This window comes from Oncorhynchus mykiss, unplaced genomic scaffold (genome assembly GCF_013265735.2).
Source record: "Oncorhynchus mykiss isolate Arlee unplaced genomic scaffold, USDA_OmykA_1.1 un_scaffold_336, whole genome shotgun sequence".
In the NCBI taxonomy this organism is placed as follows: Eukaryota; Metazoa; Chordata; class Actinopteri; order Salmoniformes; family Salmonidae; genus Oncorhynchus; species Oncorhynchus mykiss.
In genome coordinates, this window is record NW_023493784.1 from 10,933 (window position 1) to 27,508 (window position 16,576).

The 16,576-nt window shown below is 41.9% G+C and overlaps 1 protein-coding gene and 1 pseudogene across 1 annotated transcript; both read right to left on the reverse strand.

Annotated features, from left to right (window-relative positions):
• Positions 1–2,903: 2,903 nt before the first annotated feature.
• On the reverse strand, positions 2,904–6,339 carry LOC118951908 (annotated as a pseudogene).
• Positions 6,340–8,376: 2,037 nt separating this feature from the next.
• On the reverse strand, positions 8,377–9,837 carry LOC110538940 (interferon a3-like). The gene is given in 6 exon segments (XM_036973860.1): positions 8,377–8,463; positions 8,581–8,643; positions 8,645–8,680; positions 8,822–8,974; positions 9,458–9,529; positions 9,688–9,837. Coding segments are annotated over 6 exon segments (561 nt in total).
• Positions 9,838–16,576: the final 6,739 nt, after the last annotated feature.

The window sequence follows — 16,576 nt, forward strand, 5'->3', positions numbered from 1 at the left end:
ACAAAACGAGCCAAGAAAACTGAGTTTTTGGGACATAGAGGGACTTTATCGAACAAAACAAACATTTAATGTGTAACATGAACTCTTGTGACTACAAACATATGAAGATCATCAAAGGTAAGTGATTCATTTTATCGACATTTCTGACTTTTGTAATTCCTTTACTTGGTTTTAAAATGTTTGTATGCTTTTGTAAGTGGAGGGCTGTTCTCAGATGGTATGCTGTCCTCAGATGGTAACATTTTATGAATGTTAATTTGAGTATTTCAGTATTTTGAATTTGGCGCGCTGCAATTTCACCGGATGTTGCCCAGTGGGACGCTAGCATCCCACCTGCGCATAAGAAGTTATTTATGATTTTTAGAGGAGCGTCCTTCCATGTTCATCCAATCATATATATGCAACATGGACCACTCCACCATGTCAAACTGGTTATCATGACAGTCGGCTTTTAGCATCTAAATCTTGGTGGGGCAAACTCCCCCAAAAATGTTTATGCATGTCAGCAAAAGGAATACAACATAACACTAAAGAGTACAATATTTGCACAATAACGATGACAAATGGTGCCGACAAACTGCTAGGTCCTACATAAAGCTGTCCCAACAGCAGAGCTCTCTTTTCAGCACCATGGAGTGAATCCATGACGCTGCTACACCTGGCTATCAGCGGAGCCTTGTCTAGCAGGGAAACAGATCATTCAGCCTCATTTACTGCCTTAAAATAACATAGCTAATATGGCTGACTTGCCTAAACAAATGTGATTTCTACTGATAATTGAGATGTGCAAACTACGGCACTATGAGCGGATAAGAGGCAATCCATAATTTTGATGAAGACATTCATGAGCGAGCTAGGAGGGACGTAGTCAATATAACTATTTGTTCAGCACTTTTGAAATGTACAGTGACAGAATTCAGAACATGGGCCATGCTTACAGTATTCTCCCTGTGCACCAAGTCAGAACCGTAGTATAAAAAAGAAGGGAATGTGAGGAGACATTGAAAGCTCTTACAATATTCAATGATTACATTTCTCTACAAAAGGCTATAGGCTACATATGCACCACCACGTATACATATCACCCTGGCATATTACATAATTTATGCAGCAGCATGCAAAACTTTTCTGGACTCACCTTGTCGTGCTACGTTCACTTGAACAGGAAGGAGGCGCTGCGGTCCATCTTTTGGGCACATCTTGTCATCAAAGTCTGGCATTCTCTGGATTTATGGTGCTTCCAAGACCACTGGGAACTCAAGAAAAAACTGGTCGAATCATGACGTCAGTAATCTTCAGGTAGGAATTCTAGAGATCCCGACTTGGAATTCCGAGCTGGATGACTGTTCAAAACGTATTTTCTCTGTCGGAGCTCTTTTTCTCTACAGAATTCCTAGTTGTTTGAACTCACTGAAGTCTGAGATTTCCCAGTTCCTAGTTTCCAATTGTTTTGAACACTGCAAAAGTCATGCTGGATTGACAGCAAGGCCAATGTATTCAACCTTTTCTGGCCCGTGGTGTTGAAAGTTTATAATTTTAATCTTGGAAAGAGACCCTTAAACCCATACTTGGACCACACACACAAGTTTACTGAATAGCAGGCTAGTTATTTGAAATTAGCCACTGATTCCTTACAAACCTCATTGTTGAATTTGCAATTTCCAACTTGTTGTGTAATGTTCATGTCTAATGGCAGATGAGCACTTATACGTTTTATCTACAGCATCTCTTCATATGACAAGGCTTGAAAAGCATTTGACAGTAGATTGTCAACGTGAGTCATGATGATGACTGCTTGTCTAGCTTGCGAGCTAAGATTTTGAACGCTGGATGTTGACTCAGTCCAGTCAAAGCTTTTGCAGATATATCTTGATTGTCATTTAGCTGTGGCCAATGACCTTGAGCCTTCTTGGATGGGCACTTCTAATGTAACTCTATGGCAGCATCTGTTAGCAATTTATGTTTTTCTTCAATAACGGAAACTCCAAAGCAAATCAGGGGAGAAAATTGGTTTATTGTGAGACGACAAATCAATATGTTATGCTGGGAGGTAGATGTTCAATCTCCCCTGTCCTCAGCTTTTCCCCACTGAACATAGGAACAGGATGCCTTTTATAACCCCCCTCCCCAGCCTGGGGTTGACCAATCAGAAGTCCTTGCAGTACAACGTGGCCAATGGCCACATCCTGCCCCCGACTCAATGTACAGACCTATGACAATATGGCACTGAGTTCAGGAGTGGCATTCCACAGAATCCGAACAGATGTTGAACTGAAACCCAACTCCAATTTACAATTCACTATTGACCATTAGTAGGACTCACTAGGACTCACCGGGCTGGAGAGACACACCGGAGGCCTGGTCCGTGGAGCAGGCACAGGACTCACCGGGCTGGAGAGACACACTGGAGGCCTGGTTTGTGGAGCAAGCACAACCCATCCTGGCTGGATACCCACTTCAATCCAGCAAGTGCAGGGGACCAGCACAGGACGCATTGGGCTGTGAAAGCACACTGAGGTCTGGAGCTTAGAGCAAGCACAACCCCTCCTGGCTGAATCCCCACTTTAGCCCGGCATGTTCGAGGTGCTGGTACAGGATGCACTGGGCTGTGCAGGTGCACTGGAAACACCTTGCGCAGAGCAGGCGCAGGATATCCTGACCCGAGGAGGCGCACTGGAGACCAGGAGCGCTGAGCCGGCACCACCTTCCTGGCTGGATACCCCTCTTTACGGGGCAGGTACGGAGAGCATGTACTGCACGCACCGAGCTGTGACTGTGCACTGAAGGCACGGTGCGTAAAACATGGCACTGGAACCGTGACCAACTCCGCTCGCCAACCTGTGTCCCTCCCCAATTTTTTTTTGGGGGGGGGGGGGGTTGCTCTCGTGCTCCCGTCTCTGCCGTAACTCCTGATCTCTCCATCTGCCTCCGCCTGTTTCCATGGCAGGCTTTTGTCGCCGGAAATACAAAATATAAATAATAAATTATTTAAATAAAAAACGATAATTTATTATTTAAATATAATAAATAGACTGACAGGGTCCCACATGATTGTATTCATGCTTTATAAACTGGTAAGGGTGTAGCTTCTGAAATGAGTCTGGATTGTCAGTACAATTGTGCCATAAGGATATCCAATATTTGCAGATGACGTTTCATCTCTTTCCTGATGAGCACTGTAGTTCTGAAAAACAGAACATTTCAAATATTAGTGGGGTGAACTTTCTTGGCAAAATAGTGACCATATTGTCTTGAACAACATAGAATGAACTGGTGCCATATGCATTAAGCTTCTCGGAGTAGGAGAGCTGATTTAGGATCAGTTTTGTCTTCAAGATCACTATAAATAAGTACAGAGGAGACCTGATACAAGATCAGCACTTCTGAGATGCTTAATACATATGTCCCCAGTACTCACTATTTTTTTTAAAGAACACTGCCCCTGTTTACCCTAGTTTATATTCATGATTACATGTATTAAACACATTTCCATACGAAATCAAACTCACCATTTTTCTCAGAACCTTCCTATTCAACTTCTTGAAGTTTCAGTCTCCTCTCAGGTTTCATGGCAGGTGATACATGGCGGACAAAATGAAACAATACTTTAGCATCATACAGATGTAGGATCTTCATTTGATCCTTTTTTTCTGAGAATTTTTCTGCACGGCAGGAAATTGAAATTTAATGTGTATTCAATGTTTGAAAAGGATTCTAAAGATTGTAATTTCCACTTTAAAATATCAAACTTGATTTGCCATAATGAAAAATGCATCAAAGCCCATGAAAACGTTCCATTAATTATAATCCACAATAATTTACATTTCTCATTGCTGCAATATTATTTATGTGATGTGGCAAACGGGCTCAAAATCTGTAATAACCCATATCCAGTGCGTTTGGAAAGTATTCATACCCCTTCCCTTTTTCCAAATGTTGTTACGTTACAGCCTTATTCTAAAATGGATTAAAGAAAAAAATGATTCATCAATCTACACACAATACCCAATAATGACAATGGAAAAACAGAAATACCTTATTTACATAAGAATTCAGACCCTTTGCTATGAGACTCAAAATTCAGCTCAGGTGCATCCTGTTTCCACTGGTCATCCTTGAGGTGTTTCTACAATTTGATTGGAGTCCACCTGAGGTAAAATCAAATGATTGGACATGATTTAGAAAGTCACACCCTGCTATTTAAGGTCCTATAGTTGAAAGTTCATGTCAGAGCAAAAACCAGGACATGAAGTTGAAGAAATTGTCCGTAGAGCTCTGAGACAAGATTGTGTCGAGGCACAGATCTGGGGTAGCGTACCAAAACATTTCTGCAGCATTGAAGGTCCCCAAGAAAACAGTGGGCTCCATCATTCTTAAATTGAAGAACTTTGTAACCACCAAGACTCTTCCCAGAGCTGGCCGCCTGGCACAACTGAGCAATCGGGGGAGAAAGGCCTTGGTCAGGGAGGTGACGAAGAACCCGATGGTCACTCTGACAGAGCTTCAGATTTCTACTGATTTCTACTGAAACAAGTGTCTCTGGTCTTATGAAATATATTTGGCCTGAATGCCAAGCATTACGTCTGGAGGAAACCTTGCACCATCCCTACGGTAAAGCATGGTGGTGGCAGCATCATGCTGTGGATGTTTTTCATTGGCAGGGACTGGGCGACTAGTCAGGATCAAGGGAAAGATGAACAGAGCAAAGTACAGAGATATCCTTGATGAAAACCTGCTCCAGAGCGTACAGGACCTCAGACTGGGGCGAGGGTTCACCTTCCATCAGGACAACGACCCTAAGCATACAGCCAAGACAACGCAGAAGTGGCTTTGGGACAAGTCTCTGAATGTCCTTGAGTGTCCCAGCAAGAGCCCGGACTTACGCTAAAATGATCGAACATCTCTAGAGTGACCTGAAAATAGCTGTGCAGCGACGCTCCCTATCCAACCGAATAGAACTTGAGAGGATCTGCAGAGAAGAATGGCAGAAACTCCTCAAATACAGATGTGCCAAGCTTGTAGCATGATAGCCAAGAAGACTCAAGCCTGTAATCACTTCCAAAGGTGCTTCAACAAAGTTCTGAGTAAAGGGTCTGAATACCTACGTAAATGTGATATTTCAGTTTTGTATTGTTATTATGTTTGACAAAATATCTAAAACATGGTTTTTTGCTTTGTCATTATGGGGTATTGTGTATAAACTGAAGAGGGGAAAAATCAATTTGATCAATTTTAGAAAAAGTCTGTAAGGTAACAAAATGTGGAAAAAGTTGAACATATGTGTACTTATAAGTCAATTTCTCCACTTGTAGAGTTTAGTAGGCTACAGCTAAACCAGGGCTCTCCAACCCTGTTCCTGGAGAACTGCATTCCTTTAGGTTTTCACTCCAACCCTAATCTACCACCACCTGATTAATTAGGTCGTTGATCAACTTAACCCAGGTTAGTTACAACTGGGGTTGGAGCGAAAACTTACAGGAGGGTACCTCGACATAAACGGGATTGGAGAACCCTGACCGAACAGGGATTATACTTTAAATAGACACGTTACTTACGCAGGAATTAAGGTTCTCAAATTGGTTTTTCTAGAATTTTGAGAAATCGTCCAGGTTTTTTCTTGTTCCAGGTGACGGACTTCATATTCCCATCAAACAGTTTTGTGATTTTATAGATGGCCTCGTTTCCGGAATCTGCCTTTGTCCTCAACCTACACAGGAAGATATTAAAAGAAGATTATAAACAGTATAGGCTTCCGTTATGGCATCAATATAACATTGGGTCAAGACCGCAAAACCAAAGCATATCAGAACATGATTAGTAAAAATTCTAGCCTTTACCTCGGCATCATCTATGTGTCTGTAAAGTGATGTTGGGAAAAAGACTGGGCATTCTGCTTTGTTATATCTCCTCCCTGGAAAACAATCAATATAGGGTGTTAAGTCACGTGTACTTCAAGAGCAATCAAGACAGACATAAAGTATAGCTTATACTGCAAGTACAGTAGGCCTAATGTAGATAGCGTCTCTTGATAATCTCTGTCATTATAGCCTTAGCGCCCTTTTAGTATGTATATTCAAATATAGGCTAACAGTTTTCTAACACAGCTGCTAAACATGAAACATATGACTATTTTACTTGGTTGGTTGTTTTGCTGTCCTTAATACCATGCATTCAGTCTCCTTTTACAGTGTGCTGATAACTCACCATCTGGTCCAGCAGGGAAAGGTATTCTGCGCTCAAGTGACCGTAGTGGTGTCGGCTCCAGTCACAGCAATGACACACGCTCTGCATACTGCAAATAATAAGACAAATACAAGTCCAGCTCTGCATTGTATACATTGTAAACAGCTATTTGTTTCGCTGTTAGTTTTCCATATGAGTTTGAACATATTCATTGTGTTAAGTAGTTTTTATGTGGAATTGGGAAAGGGAAAACTGTATGGAGAATTTTCCCACCGATCAACCTACCGGAGGCGGTGACTTCCGAAAAAAAACCCAAGTAAATCTATTCACATTCTCCTTGAAATCAGCTTTAAATTATAATTGAATCACAGGTAAGATTATTCATTTTAGATATCGGCTTGACTATTACTAGCGACTATAGGCTATTCGCGAGCTTTGCTTTCAACTGCTAATAACTTCGCTTGAAACGAAAAAAAAGTCCGATAATATCGTCGAAGGCGAAACCCAAACTTCTTAAGAAATGTAGCCATATAAGACATTCATTTAGTGGTTTTCGATCAAAGTTAGTCCGAAATATTGTCCGTAGTCCTCTGCTGTTGCGCTACAACGGAAAAGTGAATGGGAAACGTCAGCGTCAATACCCACATCTCCCAACTTTCATTTTCACAATGACGTAACCAACTTTCAACTTACTGTTGTCTGCTATGTATGCAATGTTGACAAGCAACGACAACATGATTTGTTGGAACTTTCTATTTTCTTTGTGTGTGTGTGTGTGTGTGTGTGTGTGTGTGTGTGTGTGTGTGTCATAGTGCTGTGCACGTTTTTGACTCTGCAAGGTCAAAACTTGGCATTGGTTCATTTCTCCCTTTTTCTAAATAATGTTGGGATTAATTCATAATATTCAAAGTCTGTTTAACTGTAAAGATCATAGTATATTATCCTGTAGGGAAGTGGTCACCAAAACTGTCTGCACGGTCCTGGAGACCAGCAGGAGAAGGTGCAGGCTTTTTTCCAACCCAGTTCGAAAACACCTGTTCCATCAGGGTCTTAATAAACTCTGTCTTCCTTTCCTGTGGCTGTCCTCGTGAGAGCCAGTTTCATCATAGTGCTTGATGGATTTTGCAACTGCACTTAAAGAAACATTCAATGTTCTAGAAATTTCCCGCATTGACTGACATTCATGTCTTAAAGTAATGATGGACTGTCACTTCTTGCTTATTTGAGCTGTTCCTGACAGAAATATGGCCTTGGTATTTTAGCAAATAGTGCTATCTTTTGTATACCACCCCTACCTTGTCACAACACAACTGATTGGCTAAAACGCATTAAGAAGGAAAGAAATTCCACAAATGAACTTTTAACAAGGCACACCTGTTAATTGAAATGCATTCCAGGTGACTACCTCCTGAAGCTGGTTCAGAGAATGCCAAGAGTGTGCAAAGCAGACATCAAAGCTGGGTGGGTACTTTGAATAATCTCAAATATAACATATATTTGGATTTGTTTAACAATGTTTTGGTTACTACATGATTCCATATGTGTTATTTCATAGTGTTTATGTCTTCACTATTATTCTGCAATGTAGAAAATAGTAAAGATAAAGAAAAAACCCTGAGGTGTGTCCAAACTTTTGACTGGTACTGTGTATATATACTCCGGACTCCGACATATTTCTATGTTTCTTATGTCCATTCATTTTCTTTTAGATGTGTGTGTATTGTTTTTGTATTGTCAGATATTACTGCAGTGGTAGAGCTAGAAAAACAAGCATATAGCTACAGCCGTTAAAATATCTGCTAAATGTGTGTATGCGATAAATTACAATTTATTTGATTAAAAAAGATTACAGCTGTAGAGGACACATTTATTTAATTTTAATATATTTCATTATTACAATAACAAACATTTCCTATCAGGTTGCAATAATAAATACAGTATGCAATGGCCTTCATGAATAAAAAAAAAATGTACGGATACATTGATACATTAGGCTATGTATAGCCTAAGTCAATCACATAACTATTCAGAATAAAAAAATATTTACTCCTCGGAGTTGTGAATACATGACTACACAATAAATAAATACGTTAAAAAAACAAATAAGTAAACATGTAAAAAGATATAGTTAGATATATGAATAGATAAATAGATATATAAATAACAAATATCTACACAACACACACATAACGCTCATTTGCTACTTAATGTTGTGTCTAGTCTTTGTAGGTGTGTCAGCACCACTGTCCTTATGTCTTCCCAGCCGCTCGCGCTGTAATCCTGCATAAACGAAATACACTTGTTAATATTTTAGAATAGACACATATTGTATCATCACATAAAAACATCCAGATTTGGTGAATGTACTCTCTTTGTAAGACAAATGGATCAACCTACCTCGCGTTTCAAGAAATGCTTCAGGAACTTGAAGTGAAGGCTCATCTTTTTGTTCACTCTGTTTGACAGATTTTGACAGTCTAGTTTTCATAGCCTTTACCTGTTAGAACAAAATACAAATCATTCATTTAATATTATGTTTTGAATAACATGTAACCACTTATATTTTAATTAAGAAGGATAGTATAATGTTTTCCTTTTTGCATTACTGTTAAAGAGGCGAAAATCACAAATGACATACGCATTGGTCCAGCTCCGAGGTCTGGCGATAGAGGTCATTCATAAACTTGTCAACTCCTTTCTGGTCCCAGGCGGTGGACTCATATTTACCACTGCTGTACAATTTCTTTATAGCGTTCAGAGTATGCGAAATGAAGGCAATCTGTTCGTCAGCCTAGAAGAAGAGTGATTTGTATTAGTATATGCCTTATGAATTGATGGCAAATATCGAAAAATTATAGCAAATTGTAAATTCGTTATAACCTAATTATATACTTTGCATTCGGAAAGTGTTCAGAACACTTCACTATCTGTACATTTTGTTACGTTACAGCCTTATTTTAAAATGTAATAAATATGATTTCATTCATCAATCTACACACAATAACCATAATGACAAAGCCAAAACATGTTTTTCGACATTTTTGCTAATTTATGAAAAACAAAAACAGTTTTTTGCTTCTTCATTTTGGGATATTGTGTGTACATTGATGATGTTTTTTTATTTATTTGTAATCCATTTTAGAAGTGGTCTGTAACATAACAAAATGTTGAAAAGGTGAAGGGGTCTGAATACTTCCCGAATTCAGTGTTTAATCCACTCTTAGAAAAAAAGAGTTATGGATAGAACAAAACATTTTTTATGCATATTTCTTACCTTGAAATTATTGACTTGTCTGTATTGTTTGTCAGGGAAAGTGATCTGAGGTCCTCGAGAGACTTCATGACCCTGAGATGCCAAAAAATATAAACAAAATATTGCATTATTATTATTGTACAAAAGGAGTCAGGTAATTTCAATGAAACACAGCAGCTCATGACATGTTGAAAAGATGACAAGAGCTCAATGACCAGGAACAAGTGATTAAACATGACCCTATATCCTACCATTTTCTGAAGCATCGTTATGGTGTTGTTGCTGAACACTTGGAACATGCTCGGAGACCGAGGCAGTGTCTTCATCCATGTGCATCCGATGGTTTTATTCCAGGTGCAAATCGTCATGATCAAGCACATCCAAAAGCTGATTGAACCCATTTTAGCGTAGGTCTACTGTAGTTCTCGGTCTGTCCGCAATCAACGTTGGTGCACTTCCGAAAGATAGACTACTTCGTATAATTCCGACAAAAGTAAGTTGTCCGCAACGGATAAAGATATAACGTGTTCTTCCTGACTGATCAATACCAGTTCTGCCACCCAAGTTCTTCCATGCTCCAACCTGTGTCGATCCTTTATACAACGAGTCTGCAAGGTGTTCCAAAAGTGAAAGGTGGAAGTTCCCTTACACTTTCATACCTGAGTGTTGTTGTACGTGTGGAGAAAATGCATCGAAAGGACAGGTGCATCGCTCGAATAATTGTTACATCTTCAGCTATTTGCTATTTTATCATGAAATTTTGACCTTTCAACCAGGATTATTTTGATGAAAAAAATAAACATGTGAATCCATCGGACTATGGCCGAAATAAATATCACCATATAGAACACATTTAGTTTGGCCTTTCACTTCGAAAACCAAAGTATTTAATGTTTGAAAACGCAACACCTTTTCAGTTGCACACAGAAACTTTGGTGTCAACTACGTTGTAACCACCTGCTTATAGGGTAATTGTGGTTTGTGGACCCCAACTGTCTATGTAAAGATACAGATCAACCTTGTATGGGTTGTATGAATTACACACTCAACATTACTTTATTTCGTTTTAGAAACAGGTTTGGGTGGTCTGAAATATTTTGATAGACCCCCTTCTATATGCTCCCGGTTTTCAGAAAAAGACACTGGTAGCCTATGAAGTGCACAGGTAGAATTGACTTTGGGAATACTGCTTAAATTTGAGCCTATATTGCGGGGGCTTTTGAATCTGGGCCATTAGGAATGTGTGCGTATGATACTTCTTTCACGTAGATAATCTGTCTCTGTATTCAATAGTCTTGTCTTTAATGGGCTTGTAAATACATATTTTATTTATTCCTCCGGTTATGTAAGTTGATGGGACCTCTGCATCTATTACCTTTCCTCCCCAGCGACTGAAGAGTATAGGCTTTGTTTTAAGAGCGATTGGTACTCTCCATTGAACTAACATTCAAAATATAATAATGATTATGTTGCAGTATATACTTTATATTATTAATAACTACATGAATAAACCATTTTTTACAGTGATAACATGCCACAATTATATGATATCTTGTTTAAAAGTGTATTGTGAAGGCTTTTGTTGTTTTTCATTGAAGATGATGTTGGTATGGTATTATGGTAACATTTCATTGAGAAATTCGTCTTCATTAATCGGTTCATTCAGGTCACACATCTTTACAAAATTACTAGCACATTTCTAACAAATATAAGCTGTGTGTGCGTGTGTTTATTCAAATATTATACACACTCTAGAAAAGGGTTCTATATAGAACCTTCAGGGGTGATATATATGAAACAATCAATAAAACCCTTTTTGGTTGTATCTATAACTTTTACTTATAAAGAACACTATTACTTATAAAACATGTTTTAATAAACTTATGCAAAATGTAACTACAACATGCTACCATGACACGTACATTCTTGGCATTTTTAAATTCTTCTGAAAATGTCTCAGGATGCCCTCTATTTCAACTCTCAAGACCTCCCGTGCGCACGAACTGATTTCTGAAAGAAAAAGCAGGAAACGAATATATTTTATTTTATTTTAAAAAGAAACATGGCACACATAGGCTTACATCATAGGTATAGGGACCCAAAAACAAACAAAAAAGTAAACATAGGAGATGTTTTACCTCATGTGAAAGAAAGTCATCCAGCTGTTTGAAGTAGTTCTTCACCTTATCTCCAATGCGAGGGTTAAGATGCACACTCATGTTTTCTAACCCGGGAAAAATAGTAAACATAACAAATAACTTTAATATGAATTTCCTTGTGAATAATATTAATACAATGAATTACACGGCTACTATGATTAATAAGGTAATAGCCTACTGTGCAATGCAATGAACAAATACAACATCACCAAGTCTCCTCCCTTTGCCCGGTGTCCCTAAGGTCCTACAGACTGCAAGGCCCTGTTTACAGAAGTCTTCCGGCACTACGGGGTGCCTGAGGATATAGTTTCTGATCGGGGTCCCAGTTCACTTCCCGGGTTTGGAAGGCGTTCATGAAGCGTCTGGGGGTCTCGATCAGCCTGACCTCTGGTTTTCACCCTGAGTGTAATGGGCAGGTGGAGAGAGTGAACCAGGATCTGGGCAGGTTTCTGCGGTCGTATTGACAGGACCGGCCTGGAGAATGGGCGAGGTTCGTTCCAGAATTCACTTCGCCACTCCTCCACGGACCTGTCGCCGTTTCAGTGCGTGTTTACGGTCCGGAGGAGAGGTGTTGGGTACCGGTGGGGGGCATCTTGGACCCATCTCTGCTGGGTGAGTTCCACCGCCTCCATCCTGATAGCCCTGCACCTCGCCCTCTGGGTCGTCCTCGAGGCCTGCGTCCACGTCCACCAAAGGTGGCTCCTCTCTCTGTTCGGGCGGCGCTCGGCAGGTCGTCGTCACCGGTCTACTAGCTGCCACCGATCCTTTTTTTTCTCCCTTTTCTTTTGGTTATGTTTGTTTTGTGTTTCACCTGGTTTCATTTTGGTTAATTAGAGGGGATATTTAATCTCGCCATTTCCTTTGGGTTATGTGCGGGATTGTTTTTGTTTGACTGTCAGTAAGTTTTGGGTTGCGTTTTCTCTTGTTCATTTTTTAACAGGTGTTTTTTCCCTGGACTGTGTTTTAGTATGGTTTGTGGCTACTGTTGTAGTCCGGAGTCCTGTTATTTTGAACTTGTTAAACGAAACGCCCTTTTCTTTCGGAACTTGTTTTTCCTGCGCCTGACTCCACACCCACATCTCCTTGGGGAGATCTGACATATTTTCTGAAATTACAACACTTTTTGTAGATACCCCCTCCATTTTAGGGGACCAAAAGTATTGGGAGAAATGAACTTATATGTGTATTGAAGTAGTAACACGTATTTGGTCCCATTTTGATAGCTCCCAATGACTAAATCCAGTTTGCGACTCTACAAACTAGTTGGATGCATTTGCTGTTTGTTTTGGTTAAGTTTCAGATTTATTTTGTGTCCAATAGAAATTAATGGTAGATCATGTTTTGTGTCATTTTGGAGTCACTTTTACTGTAAACAAAAGAAGAATATGCTTCTAAGCACTTCTACATTTATGTGGATTCTACAATAATTTTTGATAATCGTGTATGAATCTTTGAATAATAAGTGAGAAAGTTACAGAAGCTAAAATATTATACCACAAGGACAAAATAAACTCTTACCATTACAACGTTACTTAAAATGATAAGGTTGTCTGTGATGAGATACAAACTCGCTGCCTTTCGTTTGCTAGACGTTCACGTTATATGCCTACCCAGATGCACAAATAGATTGTTTTTTTGCGTTGTTTGTCATTTATTTTTTTACTTGTCTTGGCACCACACCTCTCCCTCTCCCTCTCCCTACCATCTCTTACGACCGGAAATATCTACTGGACATCAGAACAGCGATTACTCACAACGAACTGGAAGAAGCTTTTTTCTTTACAAGTCTGACGAGAAAGACATACTGATTTCCCAGGAACTCATCACTAAGCTAAGGACCCTGAGATTAAACATCTCCCTCCGCAACTGGATCCTGGACTTCCTGATGGGCCGCCCCCAGGTGGTAAGGGTAGGCAACAAAACATCTGTCACGCTGATCCTCAACACTGGGGCCCCTCAGGGGTGTGTACTTAGTCCCCTCCTGTACTCCCTGTTCACCCAATAACTGCGTGGCCAAAACGACTCCAACACCATCATTAAGTTTGCTGACAACACAAAGTGGTTGGCCTGATCACCCACAACGACCAGTCTAAGGAGGAGGTGAGAGAACTGGCAGTGTGGTCACCGGCTTTCTAATCACCACCGATCCATGTTTCATTTTCATTTTGTTTTGTCTGTATTACACACACCTGGGTTCTCGCCCCCGGAGTGTATCACGGAACAGCTGCCGGGTGCCAGGGGTTCCTACTCCAGCTGGAGCTCTACCTGACAGCTGTTCAGCCGGCCCCTTTGGGACGTGAGCTCCTTCATCTCCTGCCTGACTGGAAAAGACCTGGAGTGGGCCAACACCATCTGCGGAAGGGAAGGCCCGACTCTGGATGACTACGAGTTTTCCCCTCATTCCCAGCATAAGGCGCTAGTAGATTCAGGCGCAGCTAGGAACTTTATTGACCTCTCCTTGGCACATAGATTAGGGATCCCTATTGTTCCTGTTGATGTTCCCTTACCTGTACATGCCTTAGATAGTCGTCATTTGGGGTTGTGGCTAATTAAGGAGGTCACAGCTCCCATTGCTATGGGAACACAGGGGGGTCACGAGGAGAAACGAGGACTCTCCTGCGTTTCCTGTTGTGTTGGGCCTTCCCTGGTTGGCCTCTCATGATCCTATTATTTCGTGGCAACAGAGGGCTCTCAAGGGATTGGCCTGTCAGTGTTCAGGGAGGTGTGTAGGTGTTTCCTTAGGTGCCACTATGTTTCCTTAGGTGCCACTAAGTCCAAACCAGGTTTCCACCATGCACATTCCCCCCGAATATGCCAATTTGGCACTCGCCTTCTGTAAAAAGAGGGCGACTCAATTACCACCCCATCGACAGGGGATTGTGCGATAAATCTCCTGGTAGGTGCTGCACTTCCAGGAGTGACGTGTATCCTCTGTCACAGGAGGAGACGCCGGCTATGAAAACGTATGTCGCTGAATCTCTGGGACAGGGATGCATTCGGCCTTCCACTTCACCTGCCTCCTCGAGTGTATTTTTTGTGAAGAAGAAGGATGGAGGTTTACGCCCGTGTATTGACTATCGAGGTTTAAATCAGATTACGGTAAAATACAGTTACCCGCTACCTCTCATCGCCAGTATGACAGAGTCATTGCACGAGGCGCGCTTCTTCACAAAATTGGATCTCGGGAGCGCTTACAACCTGGTGCGTATCCGGGGGGAGGGGGATGAGTGGAAGACGGCACTTAGTACCACTTCTGGGCACTATGAGTACCTCGTCATGCCGTATGGGTTAATGAATGCTCCATCAGTCTTCCAATCCTTTGTGGATGAGATTTTCAGGGACCTGCACGGACAGGGTGTAGTGGTGTATATAGATGACATTCTAATATACTCTGCTACTCGCGCCAAGCATGTGTCCCTTGTGCGCAGGGTGCTTGGTCGACTGTTGGAACATGACCTATACGTCAAGGCGGAGAAATGTCTGTTCTTCCAACAGTCCGTCTCCTTCCTAGGGTACCTCTTTTCCACGTCAGGGGTGGAGATGGAAAATAACCGCATTTCAGCCATGCGTAATTGGCCGACTCCAACCACGGTAAAGGAGGTGCTGCAGTTCTTAGGGTTTGCCAACTACTACCGGAGGTTTATCAGGGGTTTTGGTCAGGTAGTGGCTCACATTACCTCCTTGTGGAAGGGGGGACCGGTGCAACTGCAGTGGTCAGCTGGGGCGGACAGGGCTTTTGGTCACCTGAAGGCTCTGTTTACTTCGGCTCCCGTACTGCCTCATCCTGATCCCTCCTTGGCATTCATAGTAAAGGTGGACGCGTCCGAGGCTGGGATAGGAGCTGAGCTGTCTCAGCGCTCGGGTACGCCACCAAAGCTCCGCCCCTTCTTTTCGAAGAAGCTCAGCCCGGCGGAGCGAAACTATGATGTGGGGGACCGGGAGCTGTTGGCTGTTGAGGTGGACGCAGACATCGAGCGGAAGTCACATGCAGAGCCCATTCCCCCTGAGTGTCCAGCTGGGCGTCTGTACGTTCCGTTTGATGTCTTCGATCGTTTGATCTGTTGGGCTCACGTGTCACCCTCCTCTGGTCATCCTGGCATTGGTCGGACGGGGTGCTGCCTTGCTGGGAAGTACTGGTGGCCCACTTCAGCTAAGGACGTGAGGGTTTATGTTTTCTCTTGTTCGGTATGCGCACAGTGCAAGGCACCTAGACATCTGCCCCGAGGGAAATTACAACCCCTTCCCATTCCACACCGACCGCGGTCACACCTATCGGTGGATTTCATGACGGATCTTCCCCCGCCGCGGGGAAACACCACGATCCTGGTCATTGTGGATCGGTTTTCTAAGTCCTGCCGCCTCCTTCCTTTGCCCGGTCTCCCAATGGCTCTACAAACTGCGGAGGCCCTGTTCACCCACGTAATCCGGCACTACGGGGCGCCTGAGGATATAGTTTCTGATTGGGGTCCCCAATTCACATCTAGAGTCTGGGGGCGGTACTGTCACGACTTCTGCCGAAACCGGCAACTCTCCTTTTTCCGGTGGTGTTCAGCGGTCGACGTCACCGGCTTTCTAGTTACCACCGATCCATGTTTCATTTTCTTTTTCTTTTGTCTGTATTACACACACCTAGTTTCAATTCCCATATCAGGTTCCTTATTTATCCCTCTGGCATACATTTCTGTTCTGTCCATGATTGTTGGTGTCTTAGTGGTTGTTGTAGGTGTTAGTTTGTATGTATTTTCCTATTTGAAATATTGCTAGAATTTTTGTGAGTAAACTCAGTTGTGTTGCTCAAACCTGTGTCCTGCGCCTGACTCCGCTAATCTCTGCACCCAATCACTGACACGGGCCAAACAGGCCCCCATTAACATCTATGGTGCTGTATTGGAGCGGGTCGAGAGTTTCAAATTCCTTGGTGTCCAGATCACCAGAAAACTATCATGGTTCAAATACACAAAGACAGTCGTGAAGAGGCCAC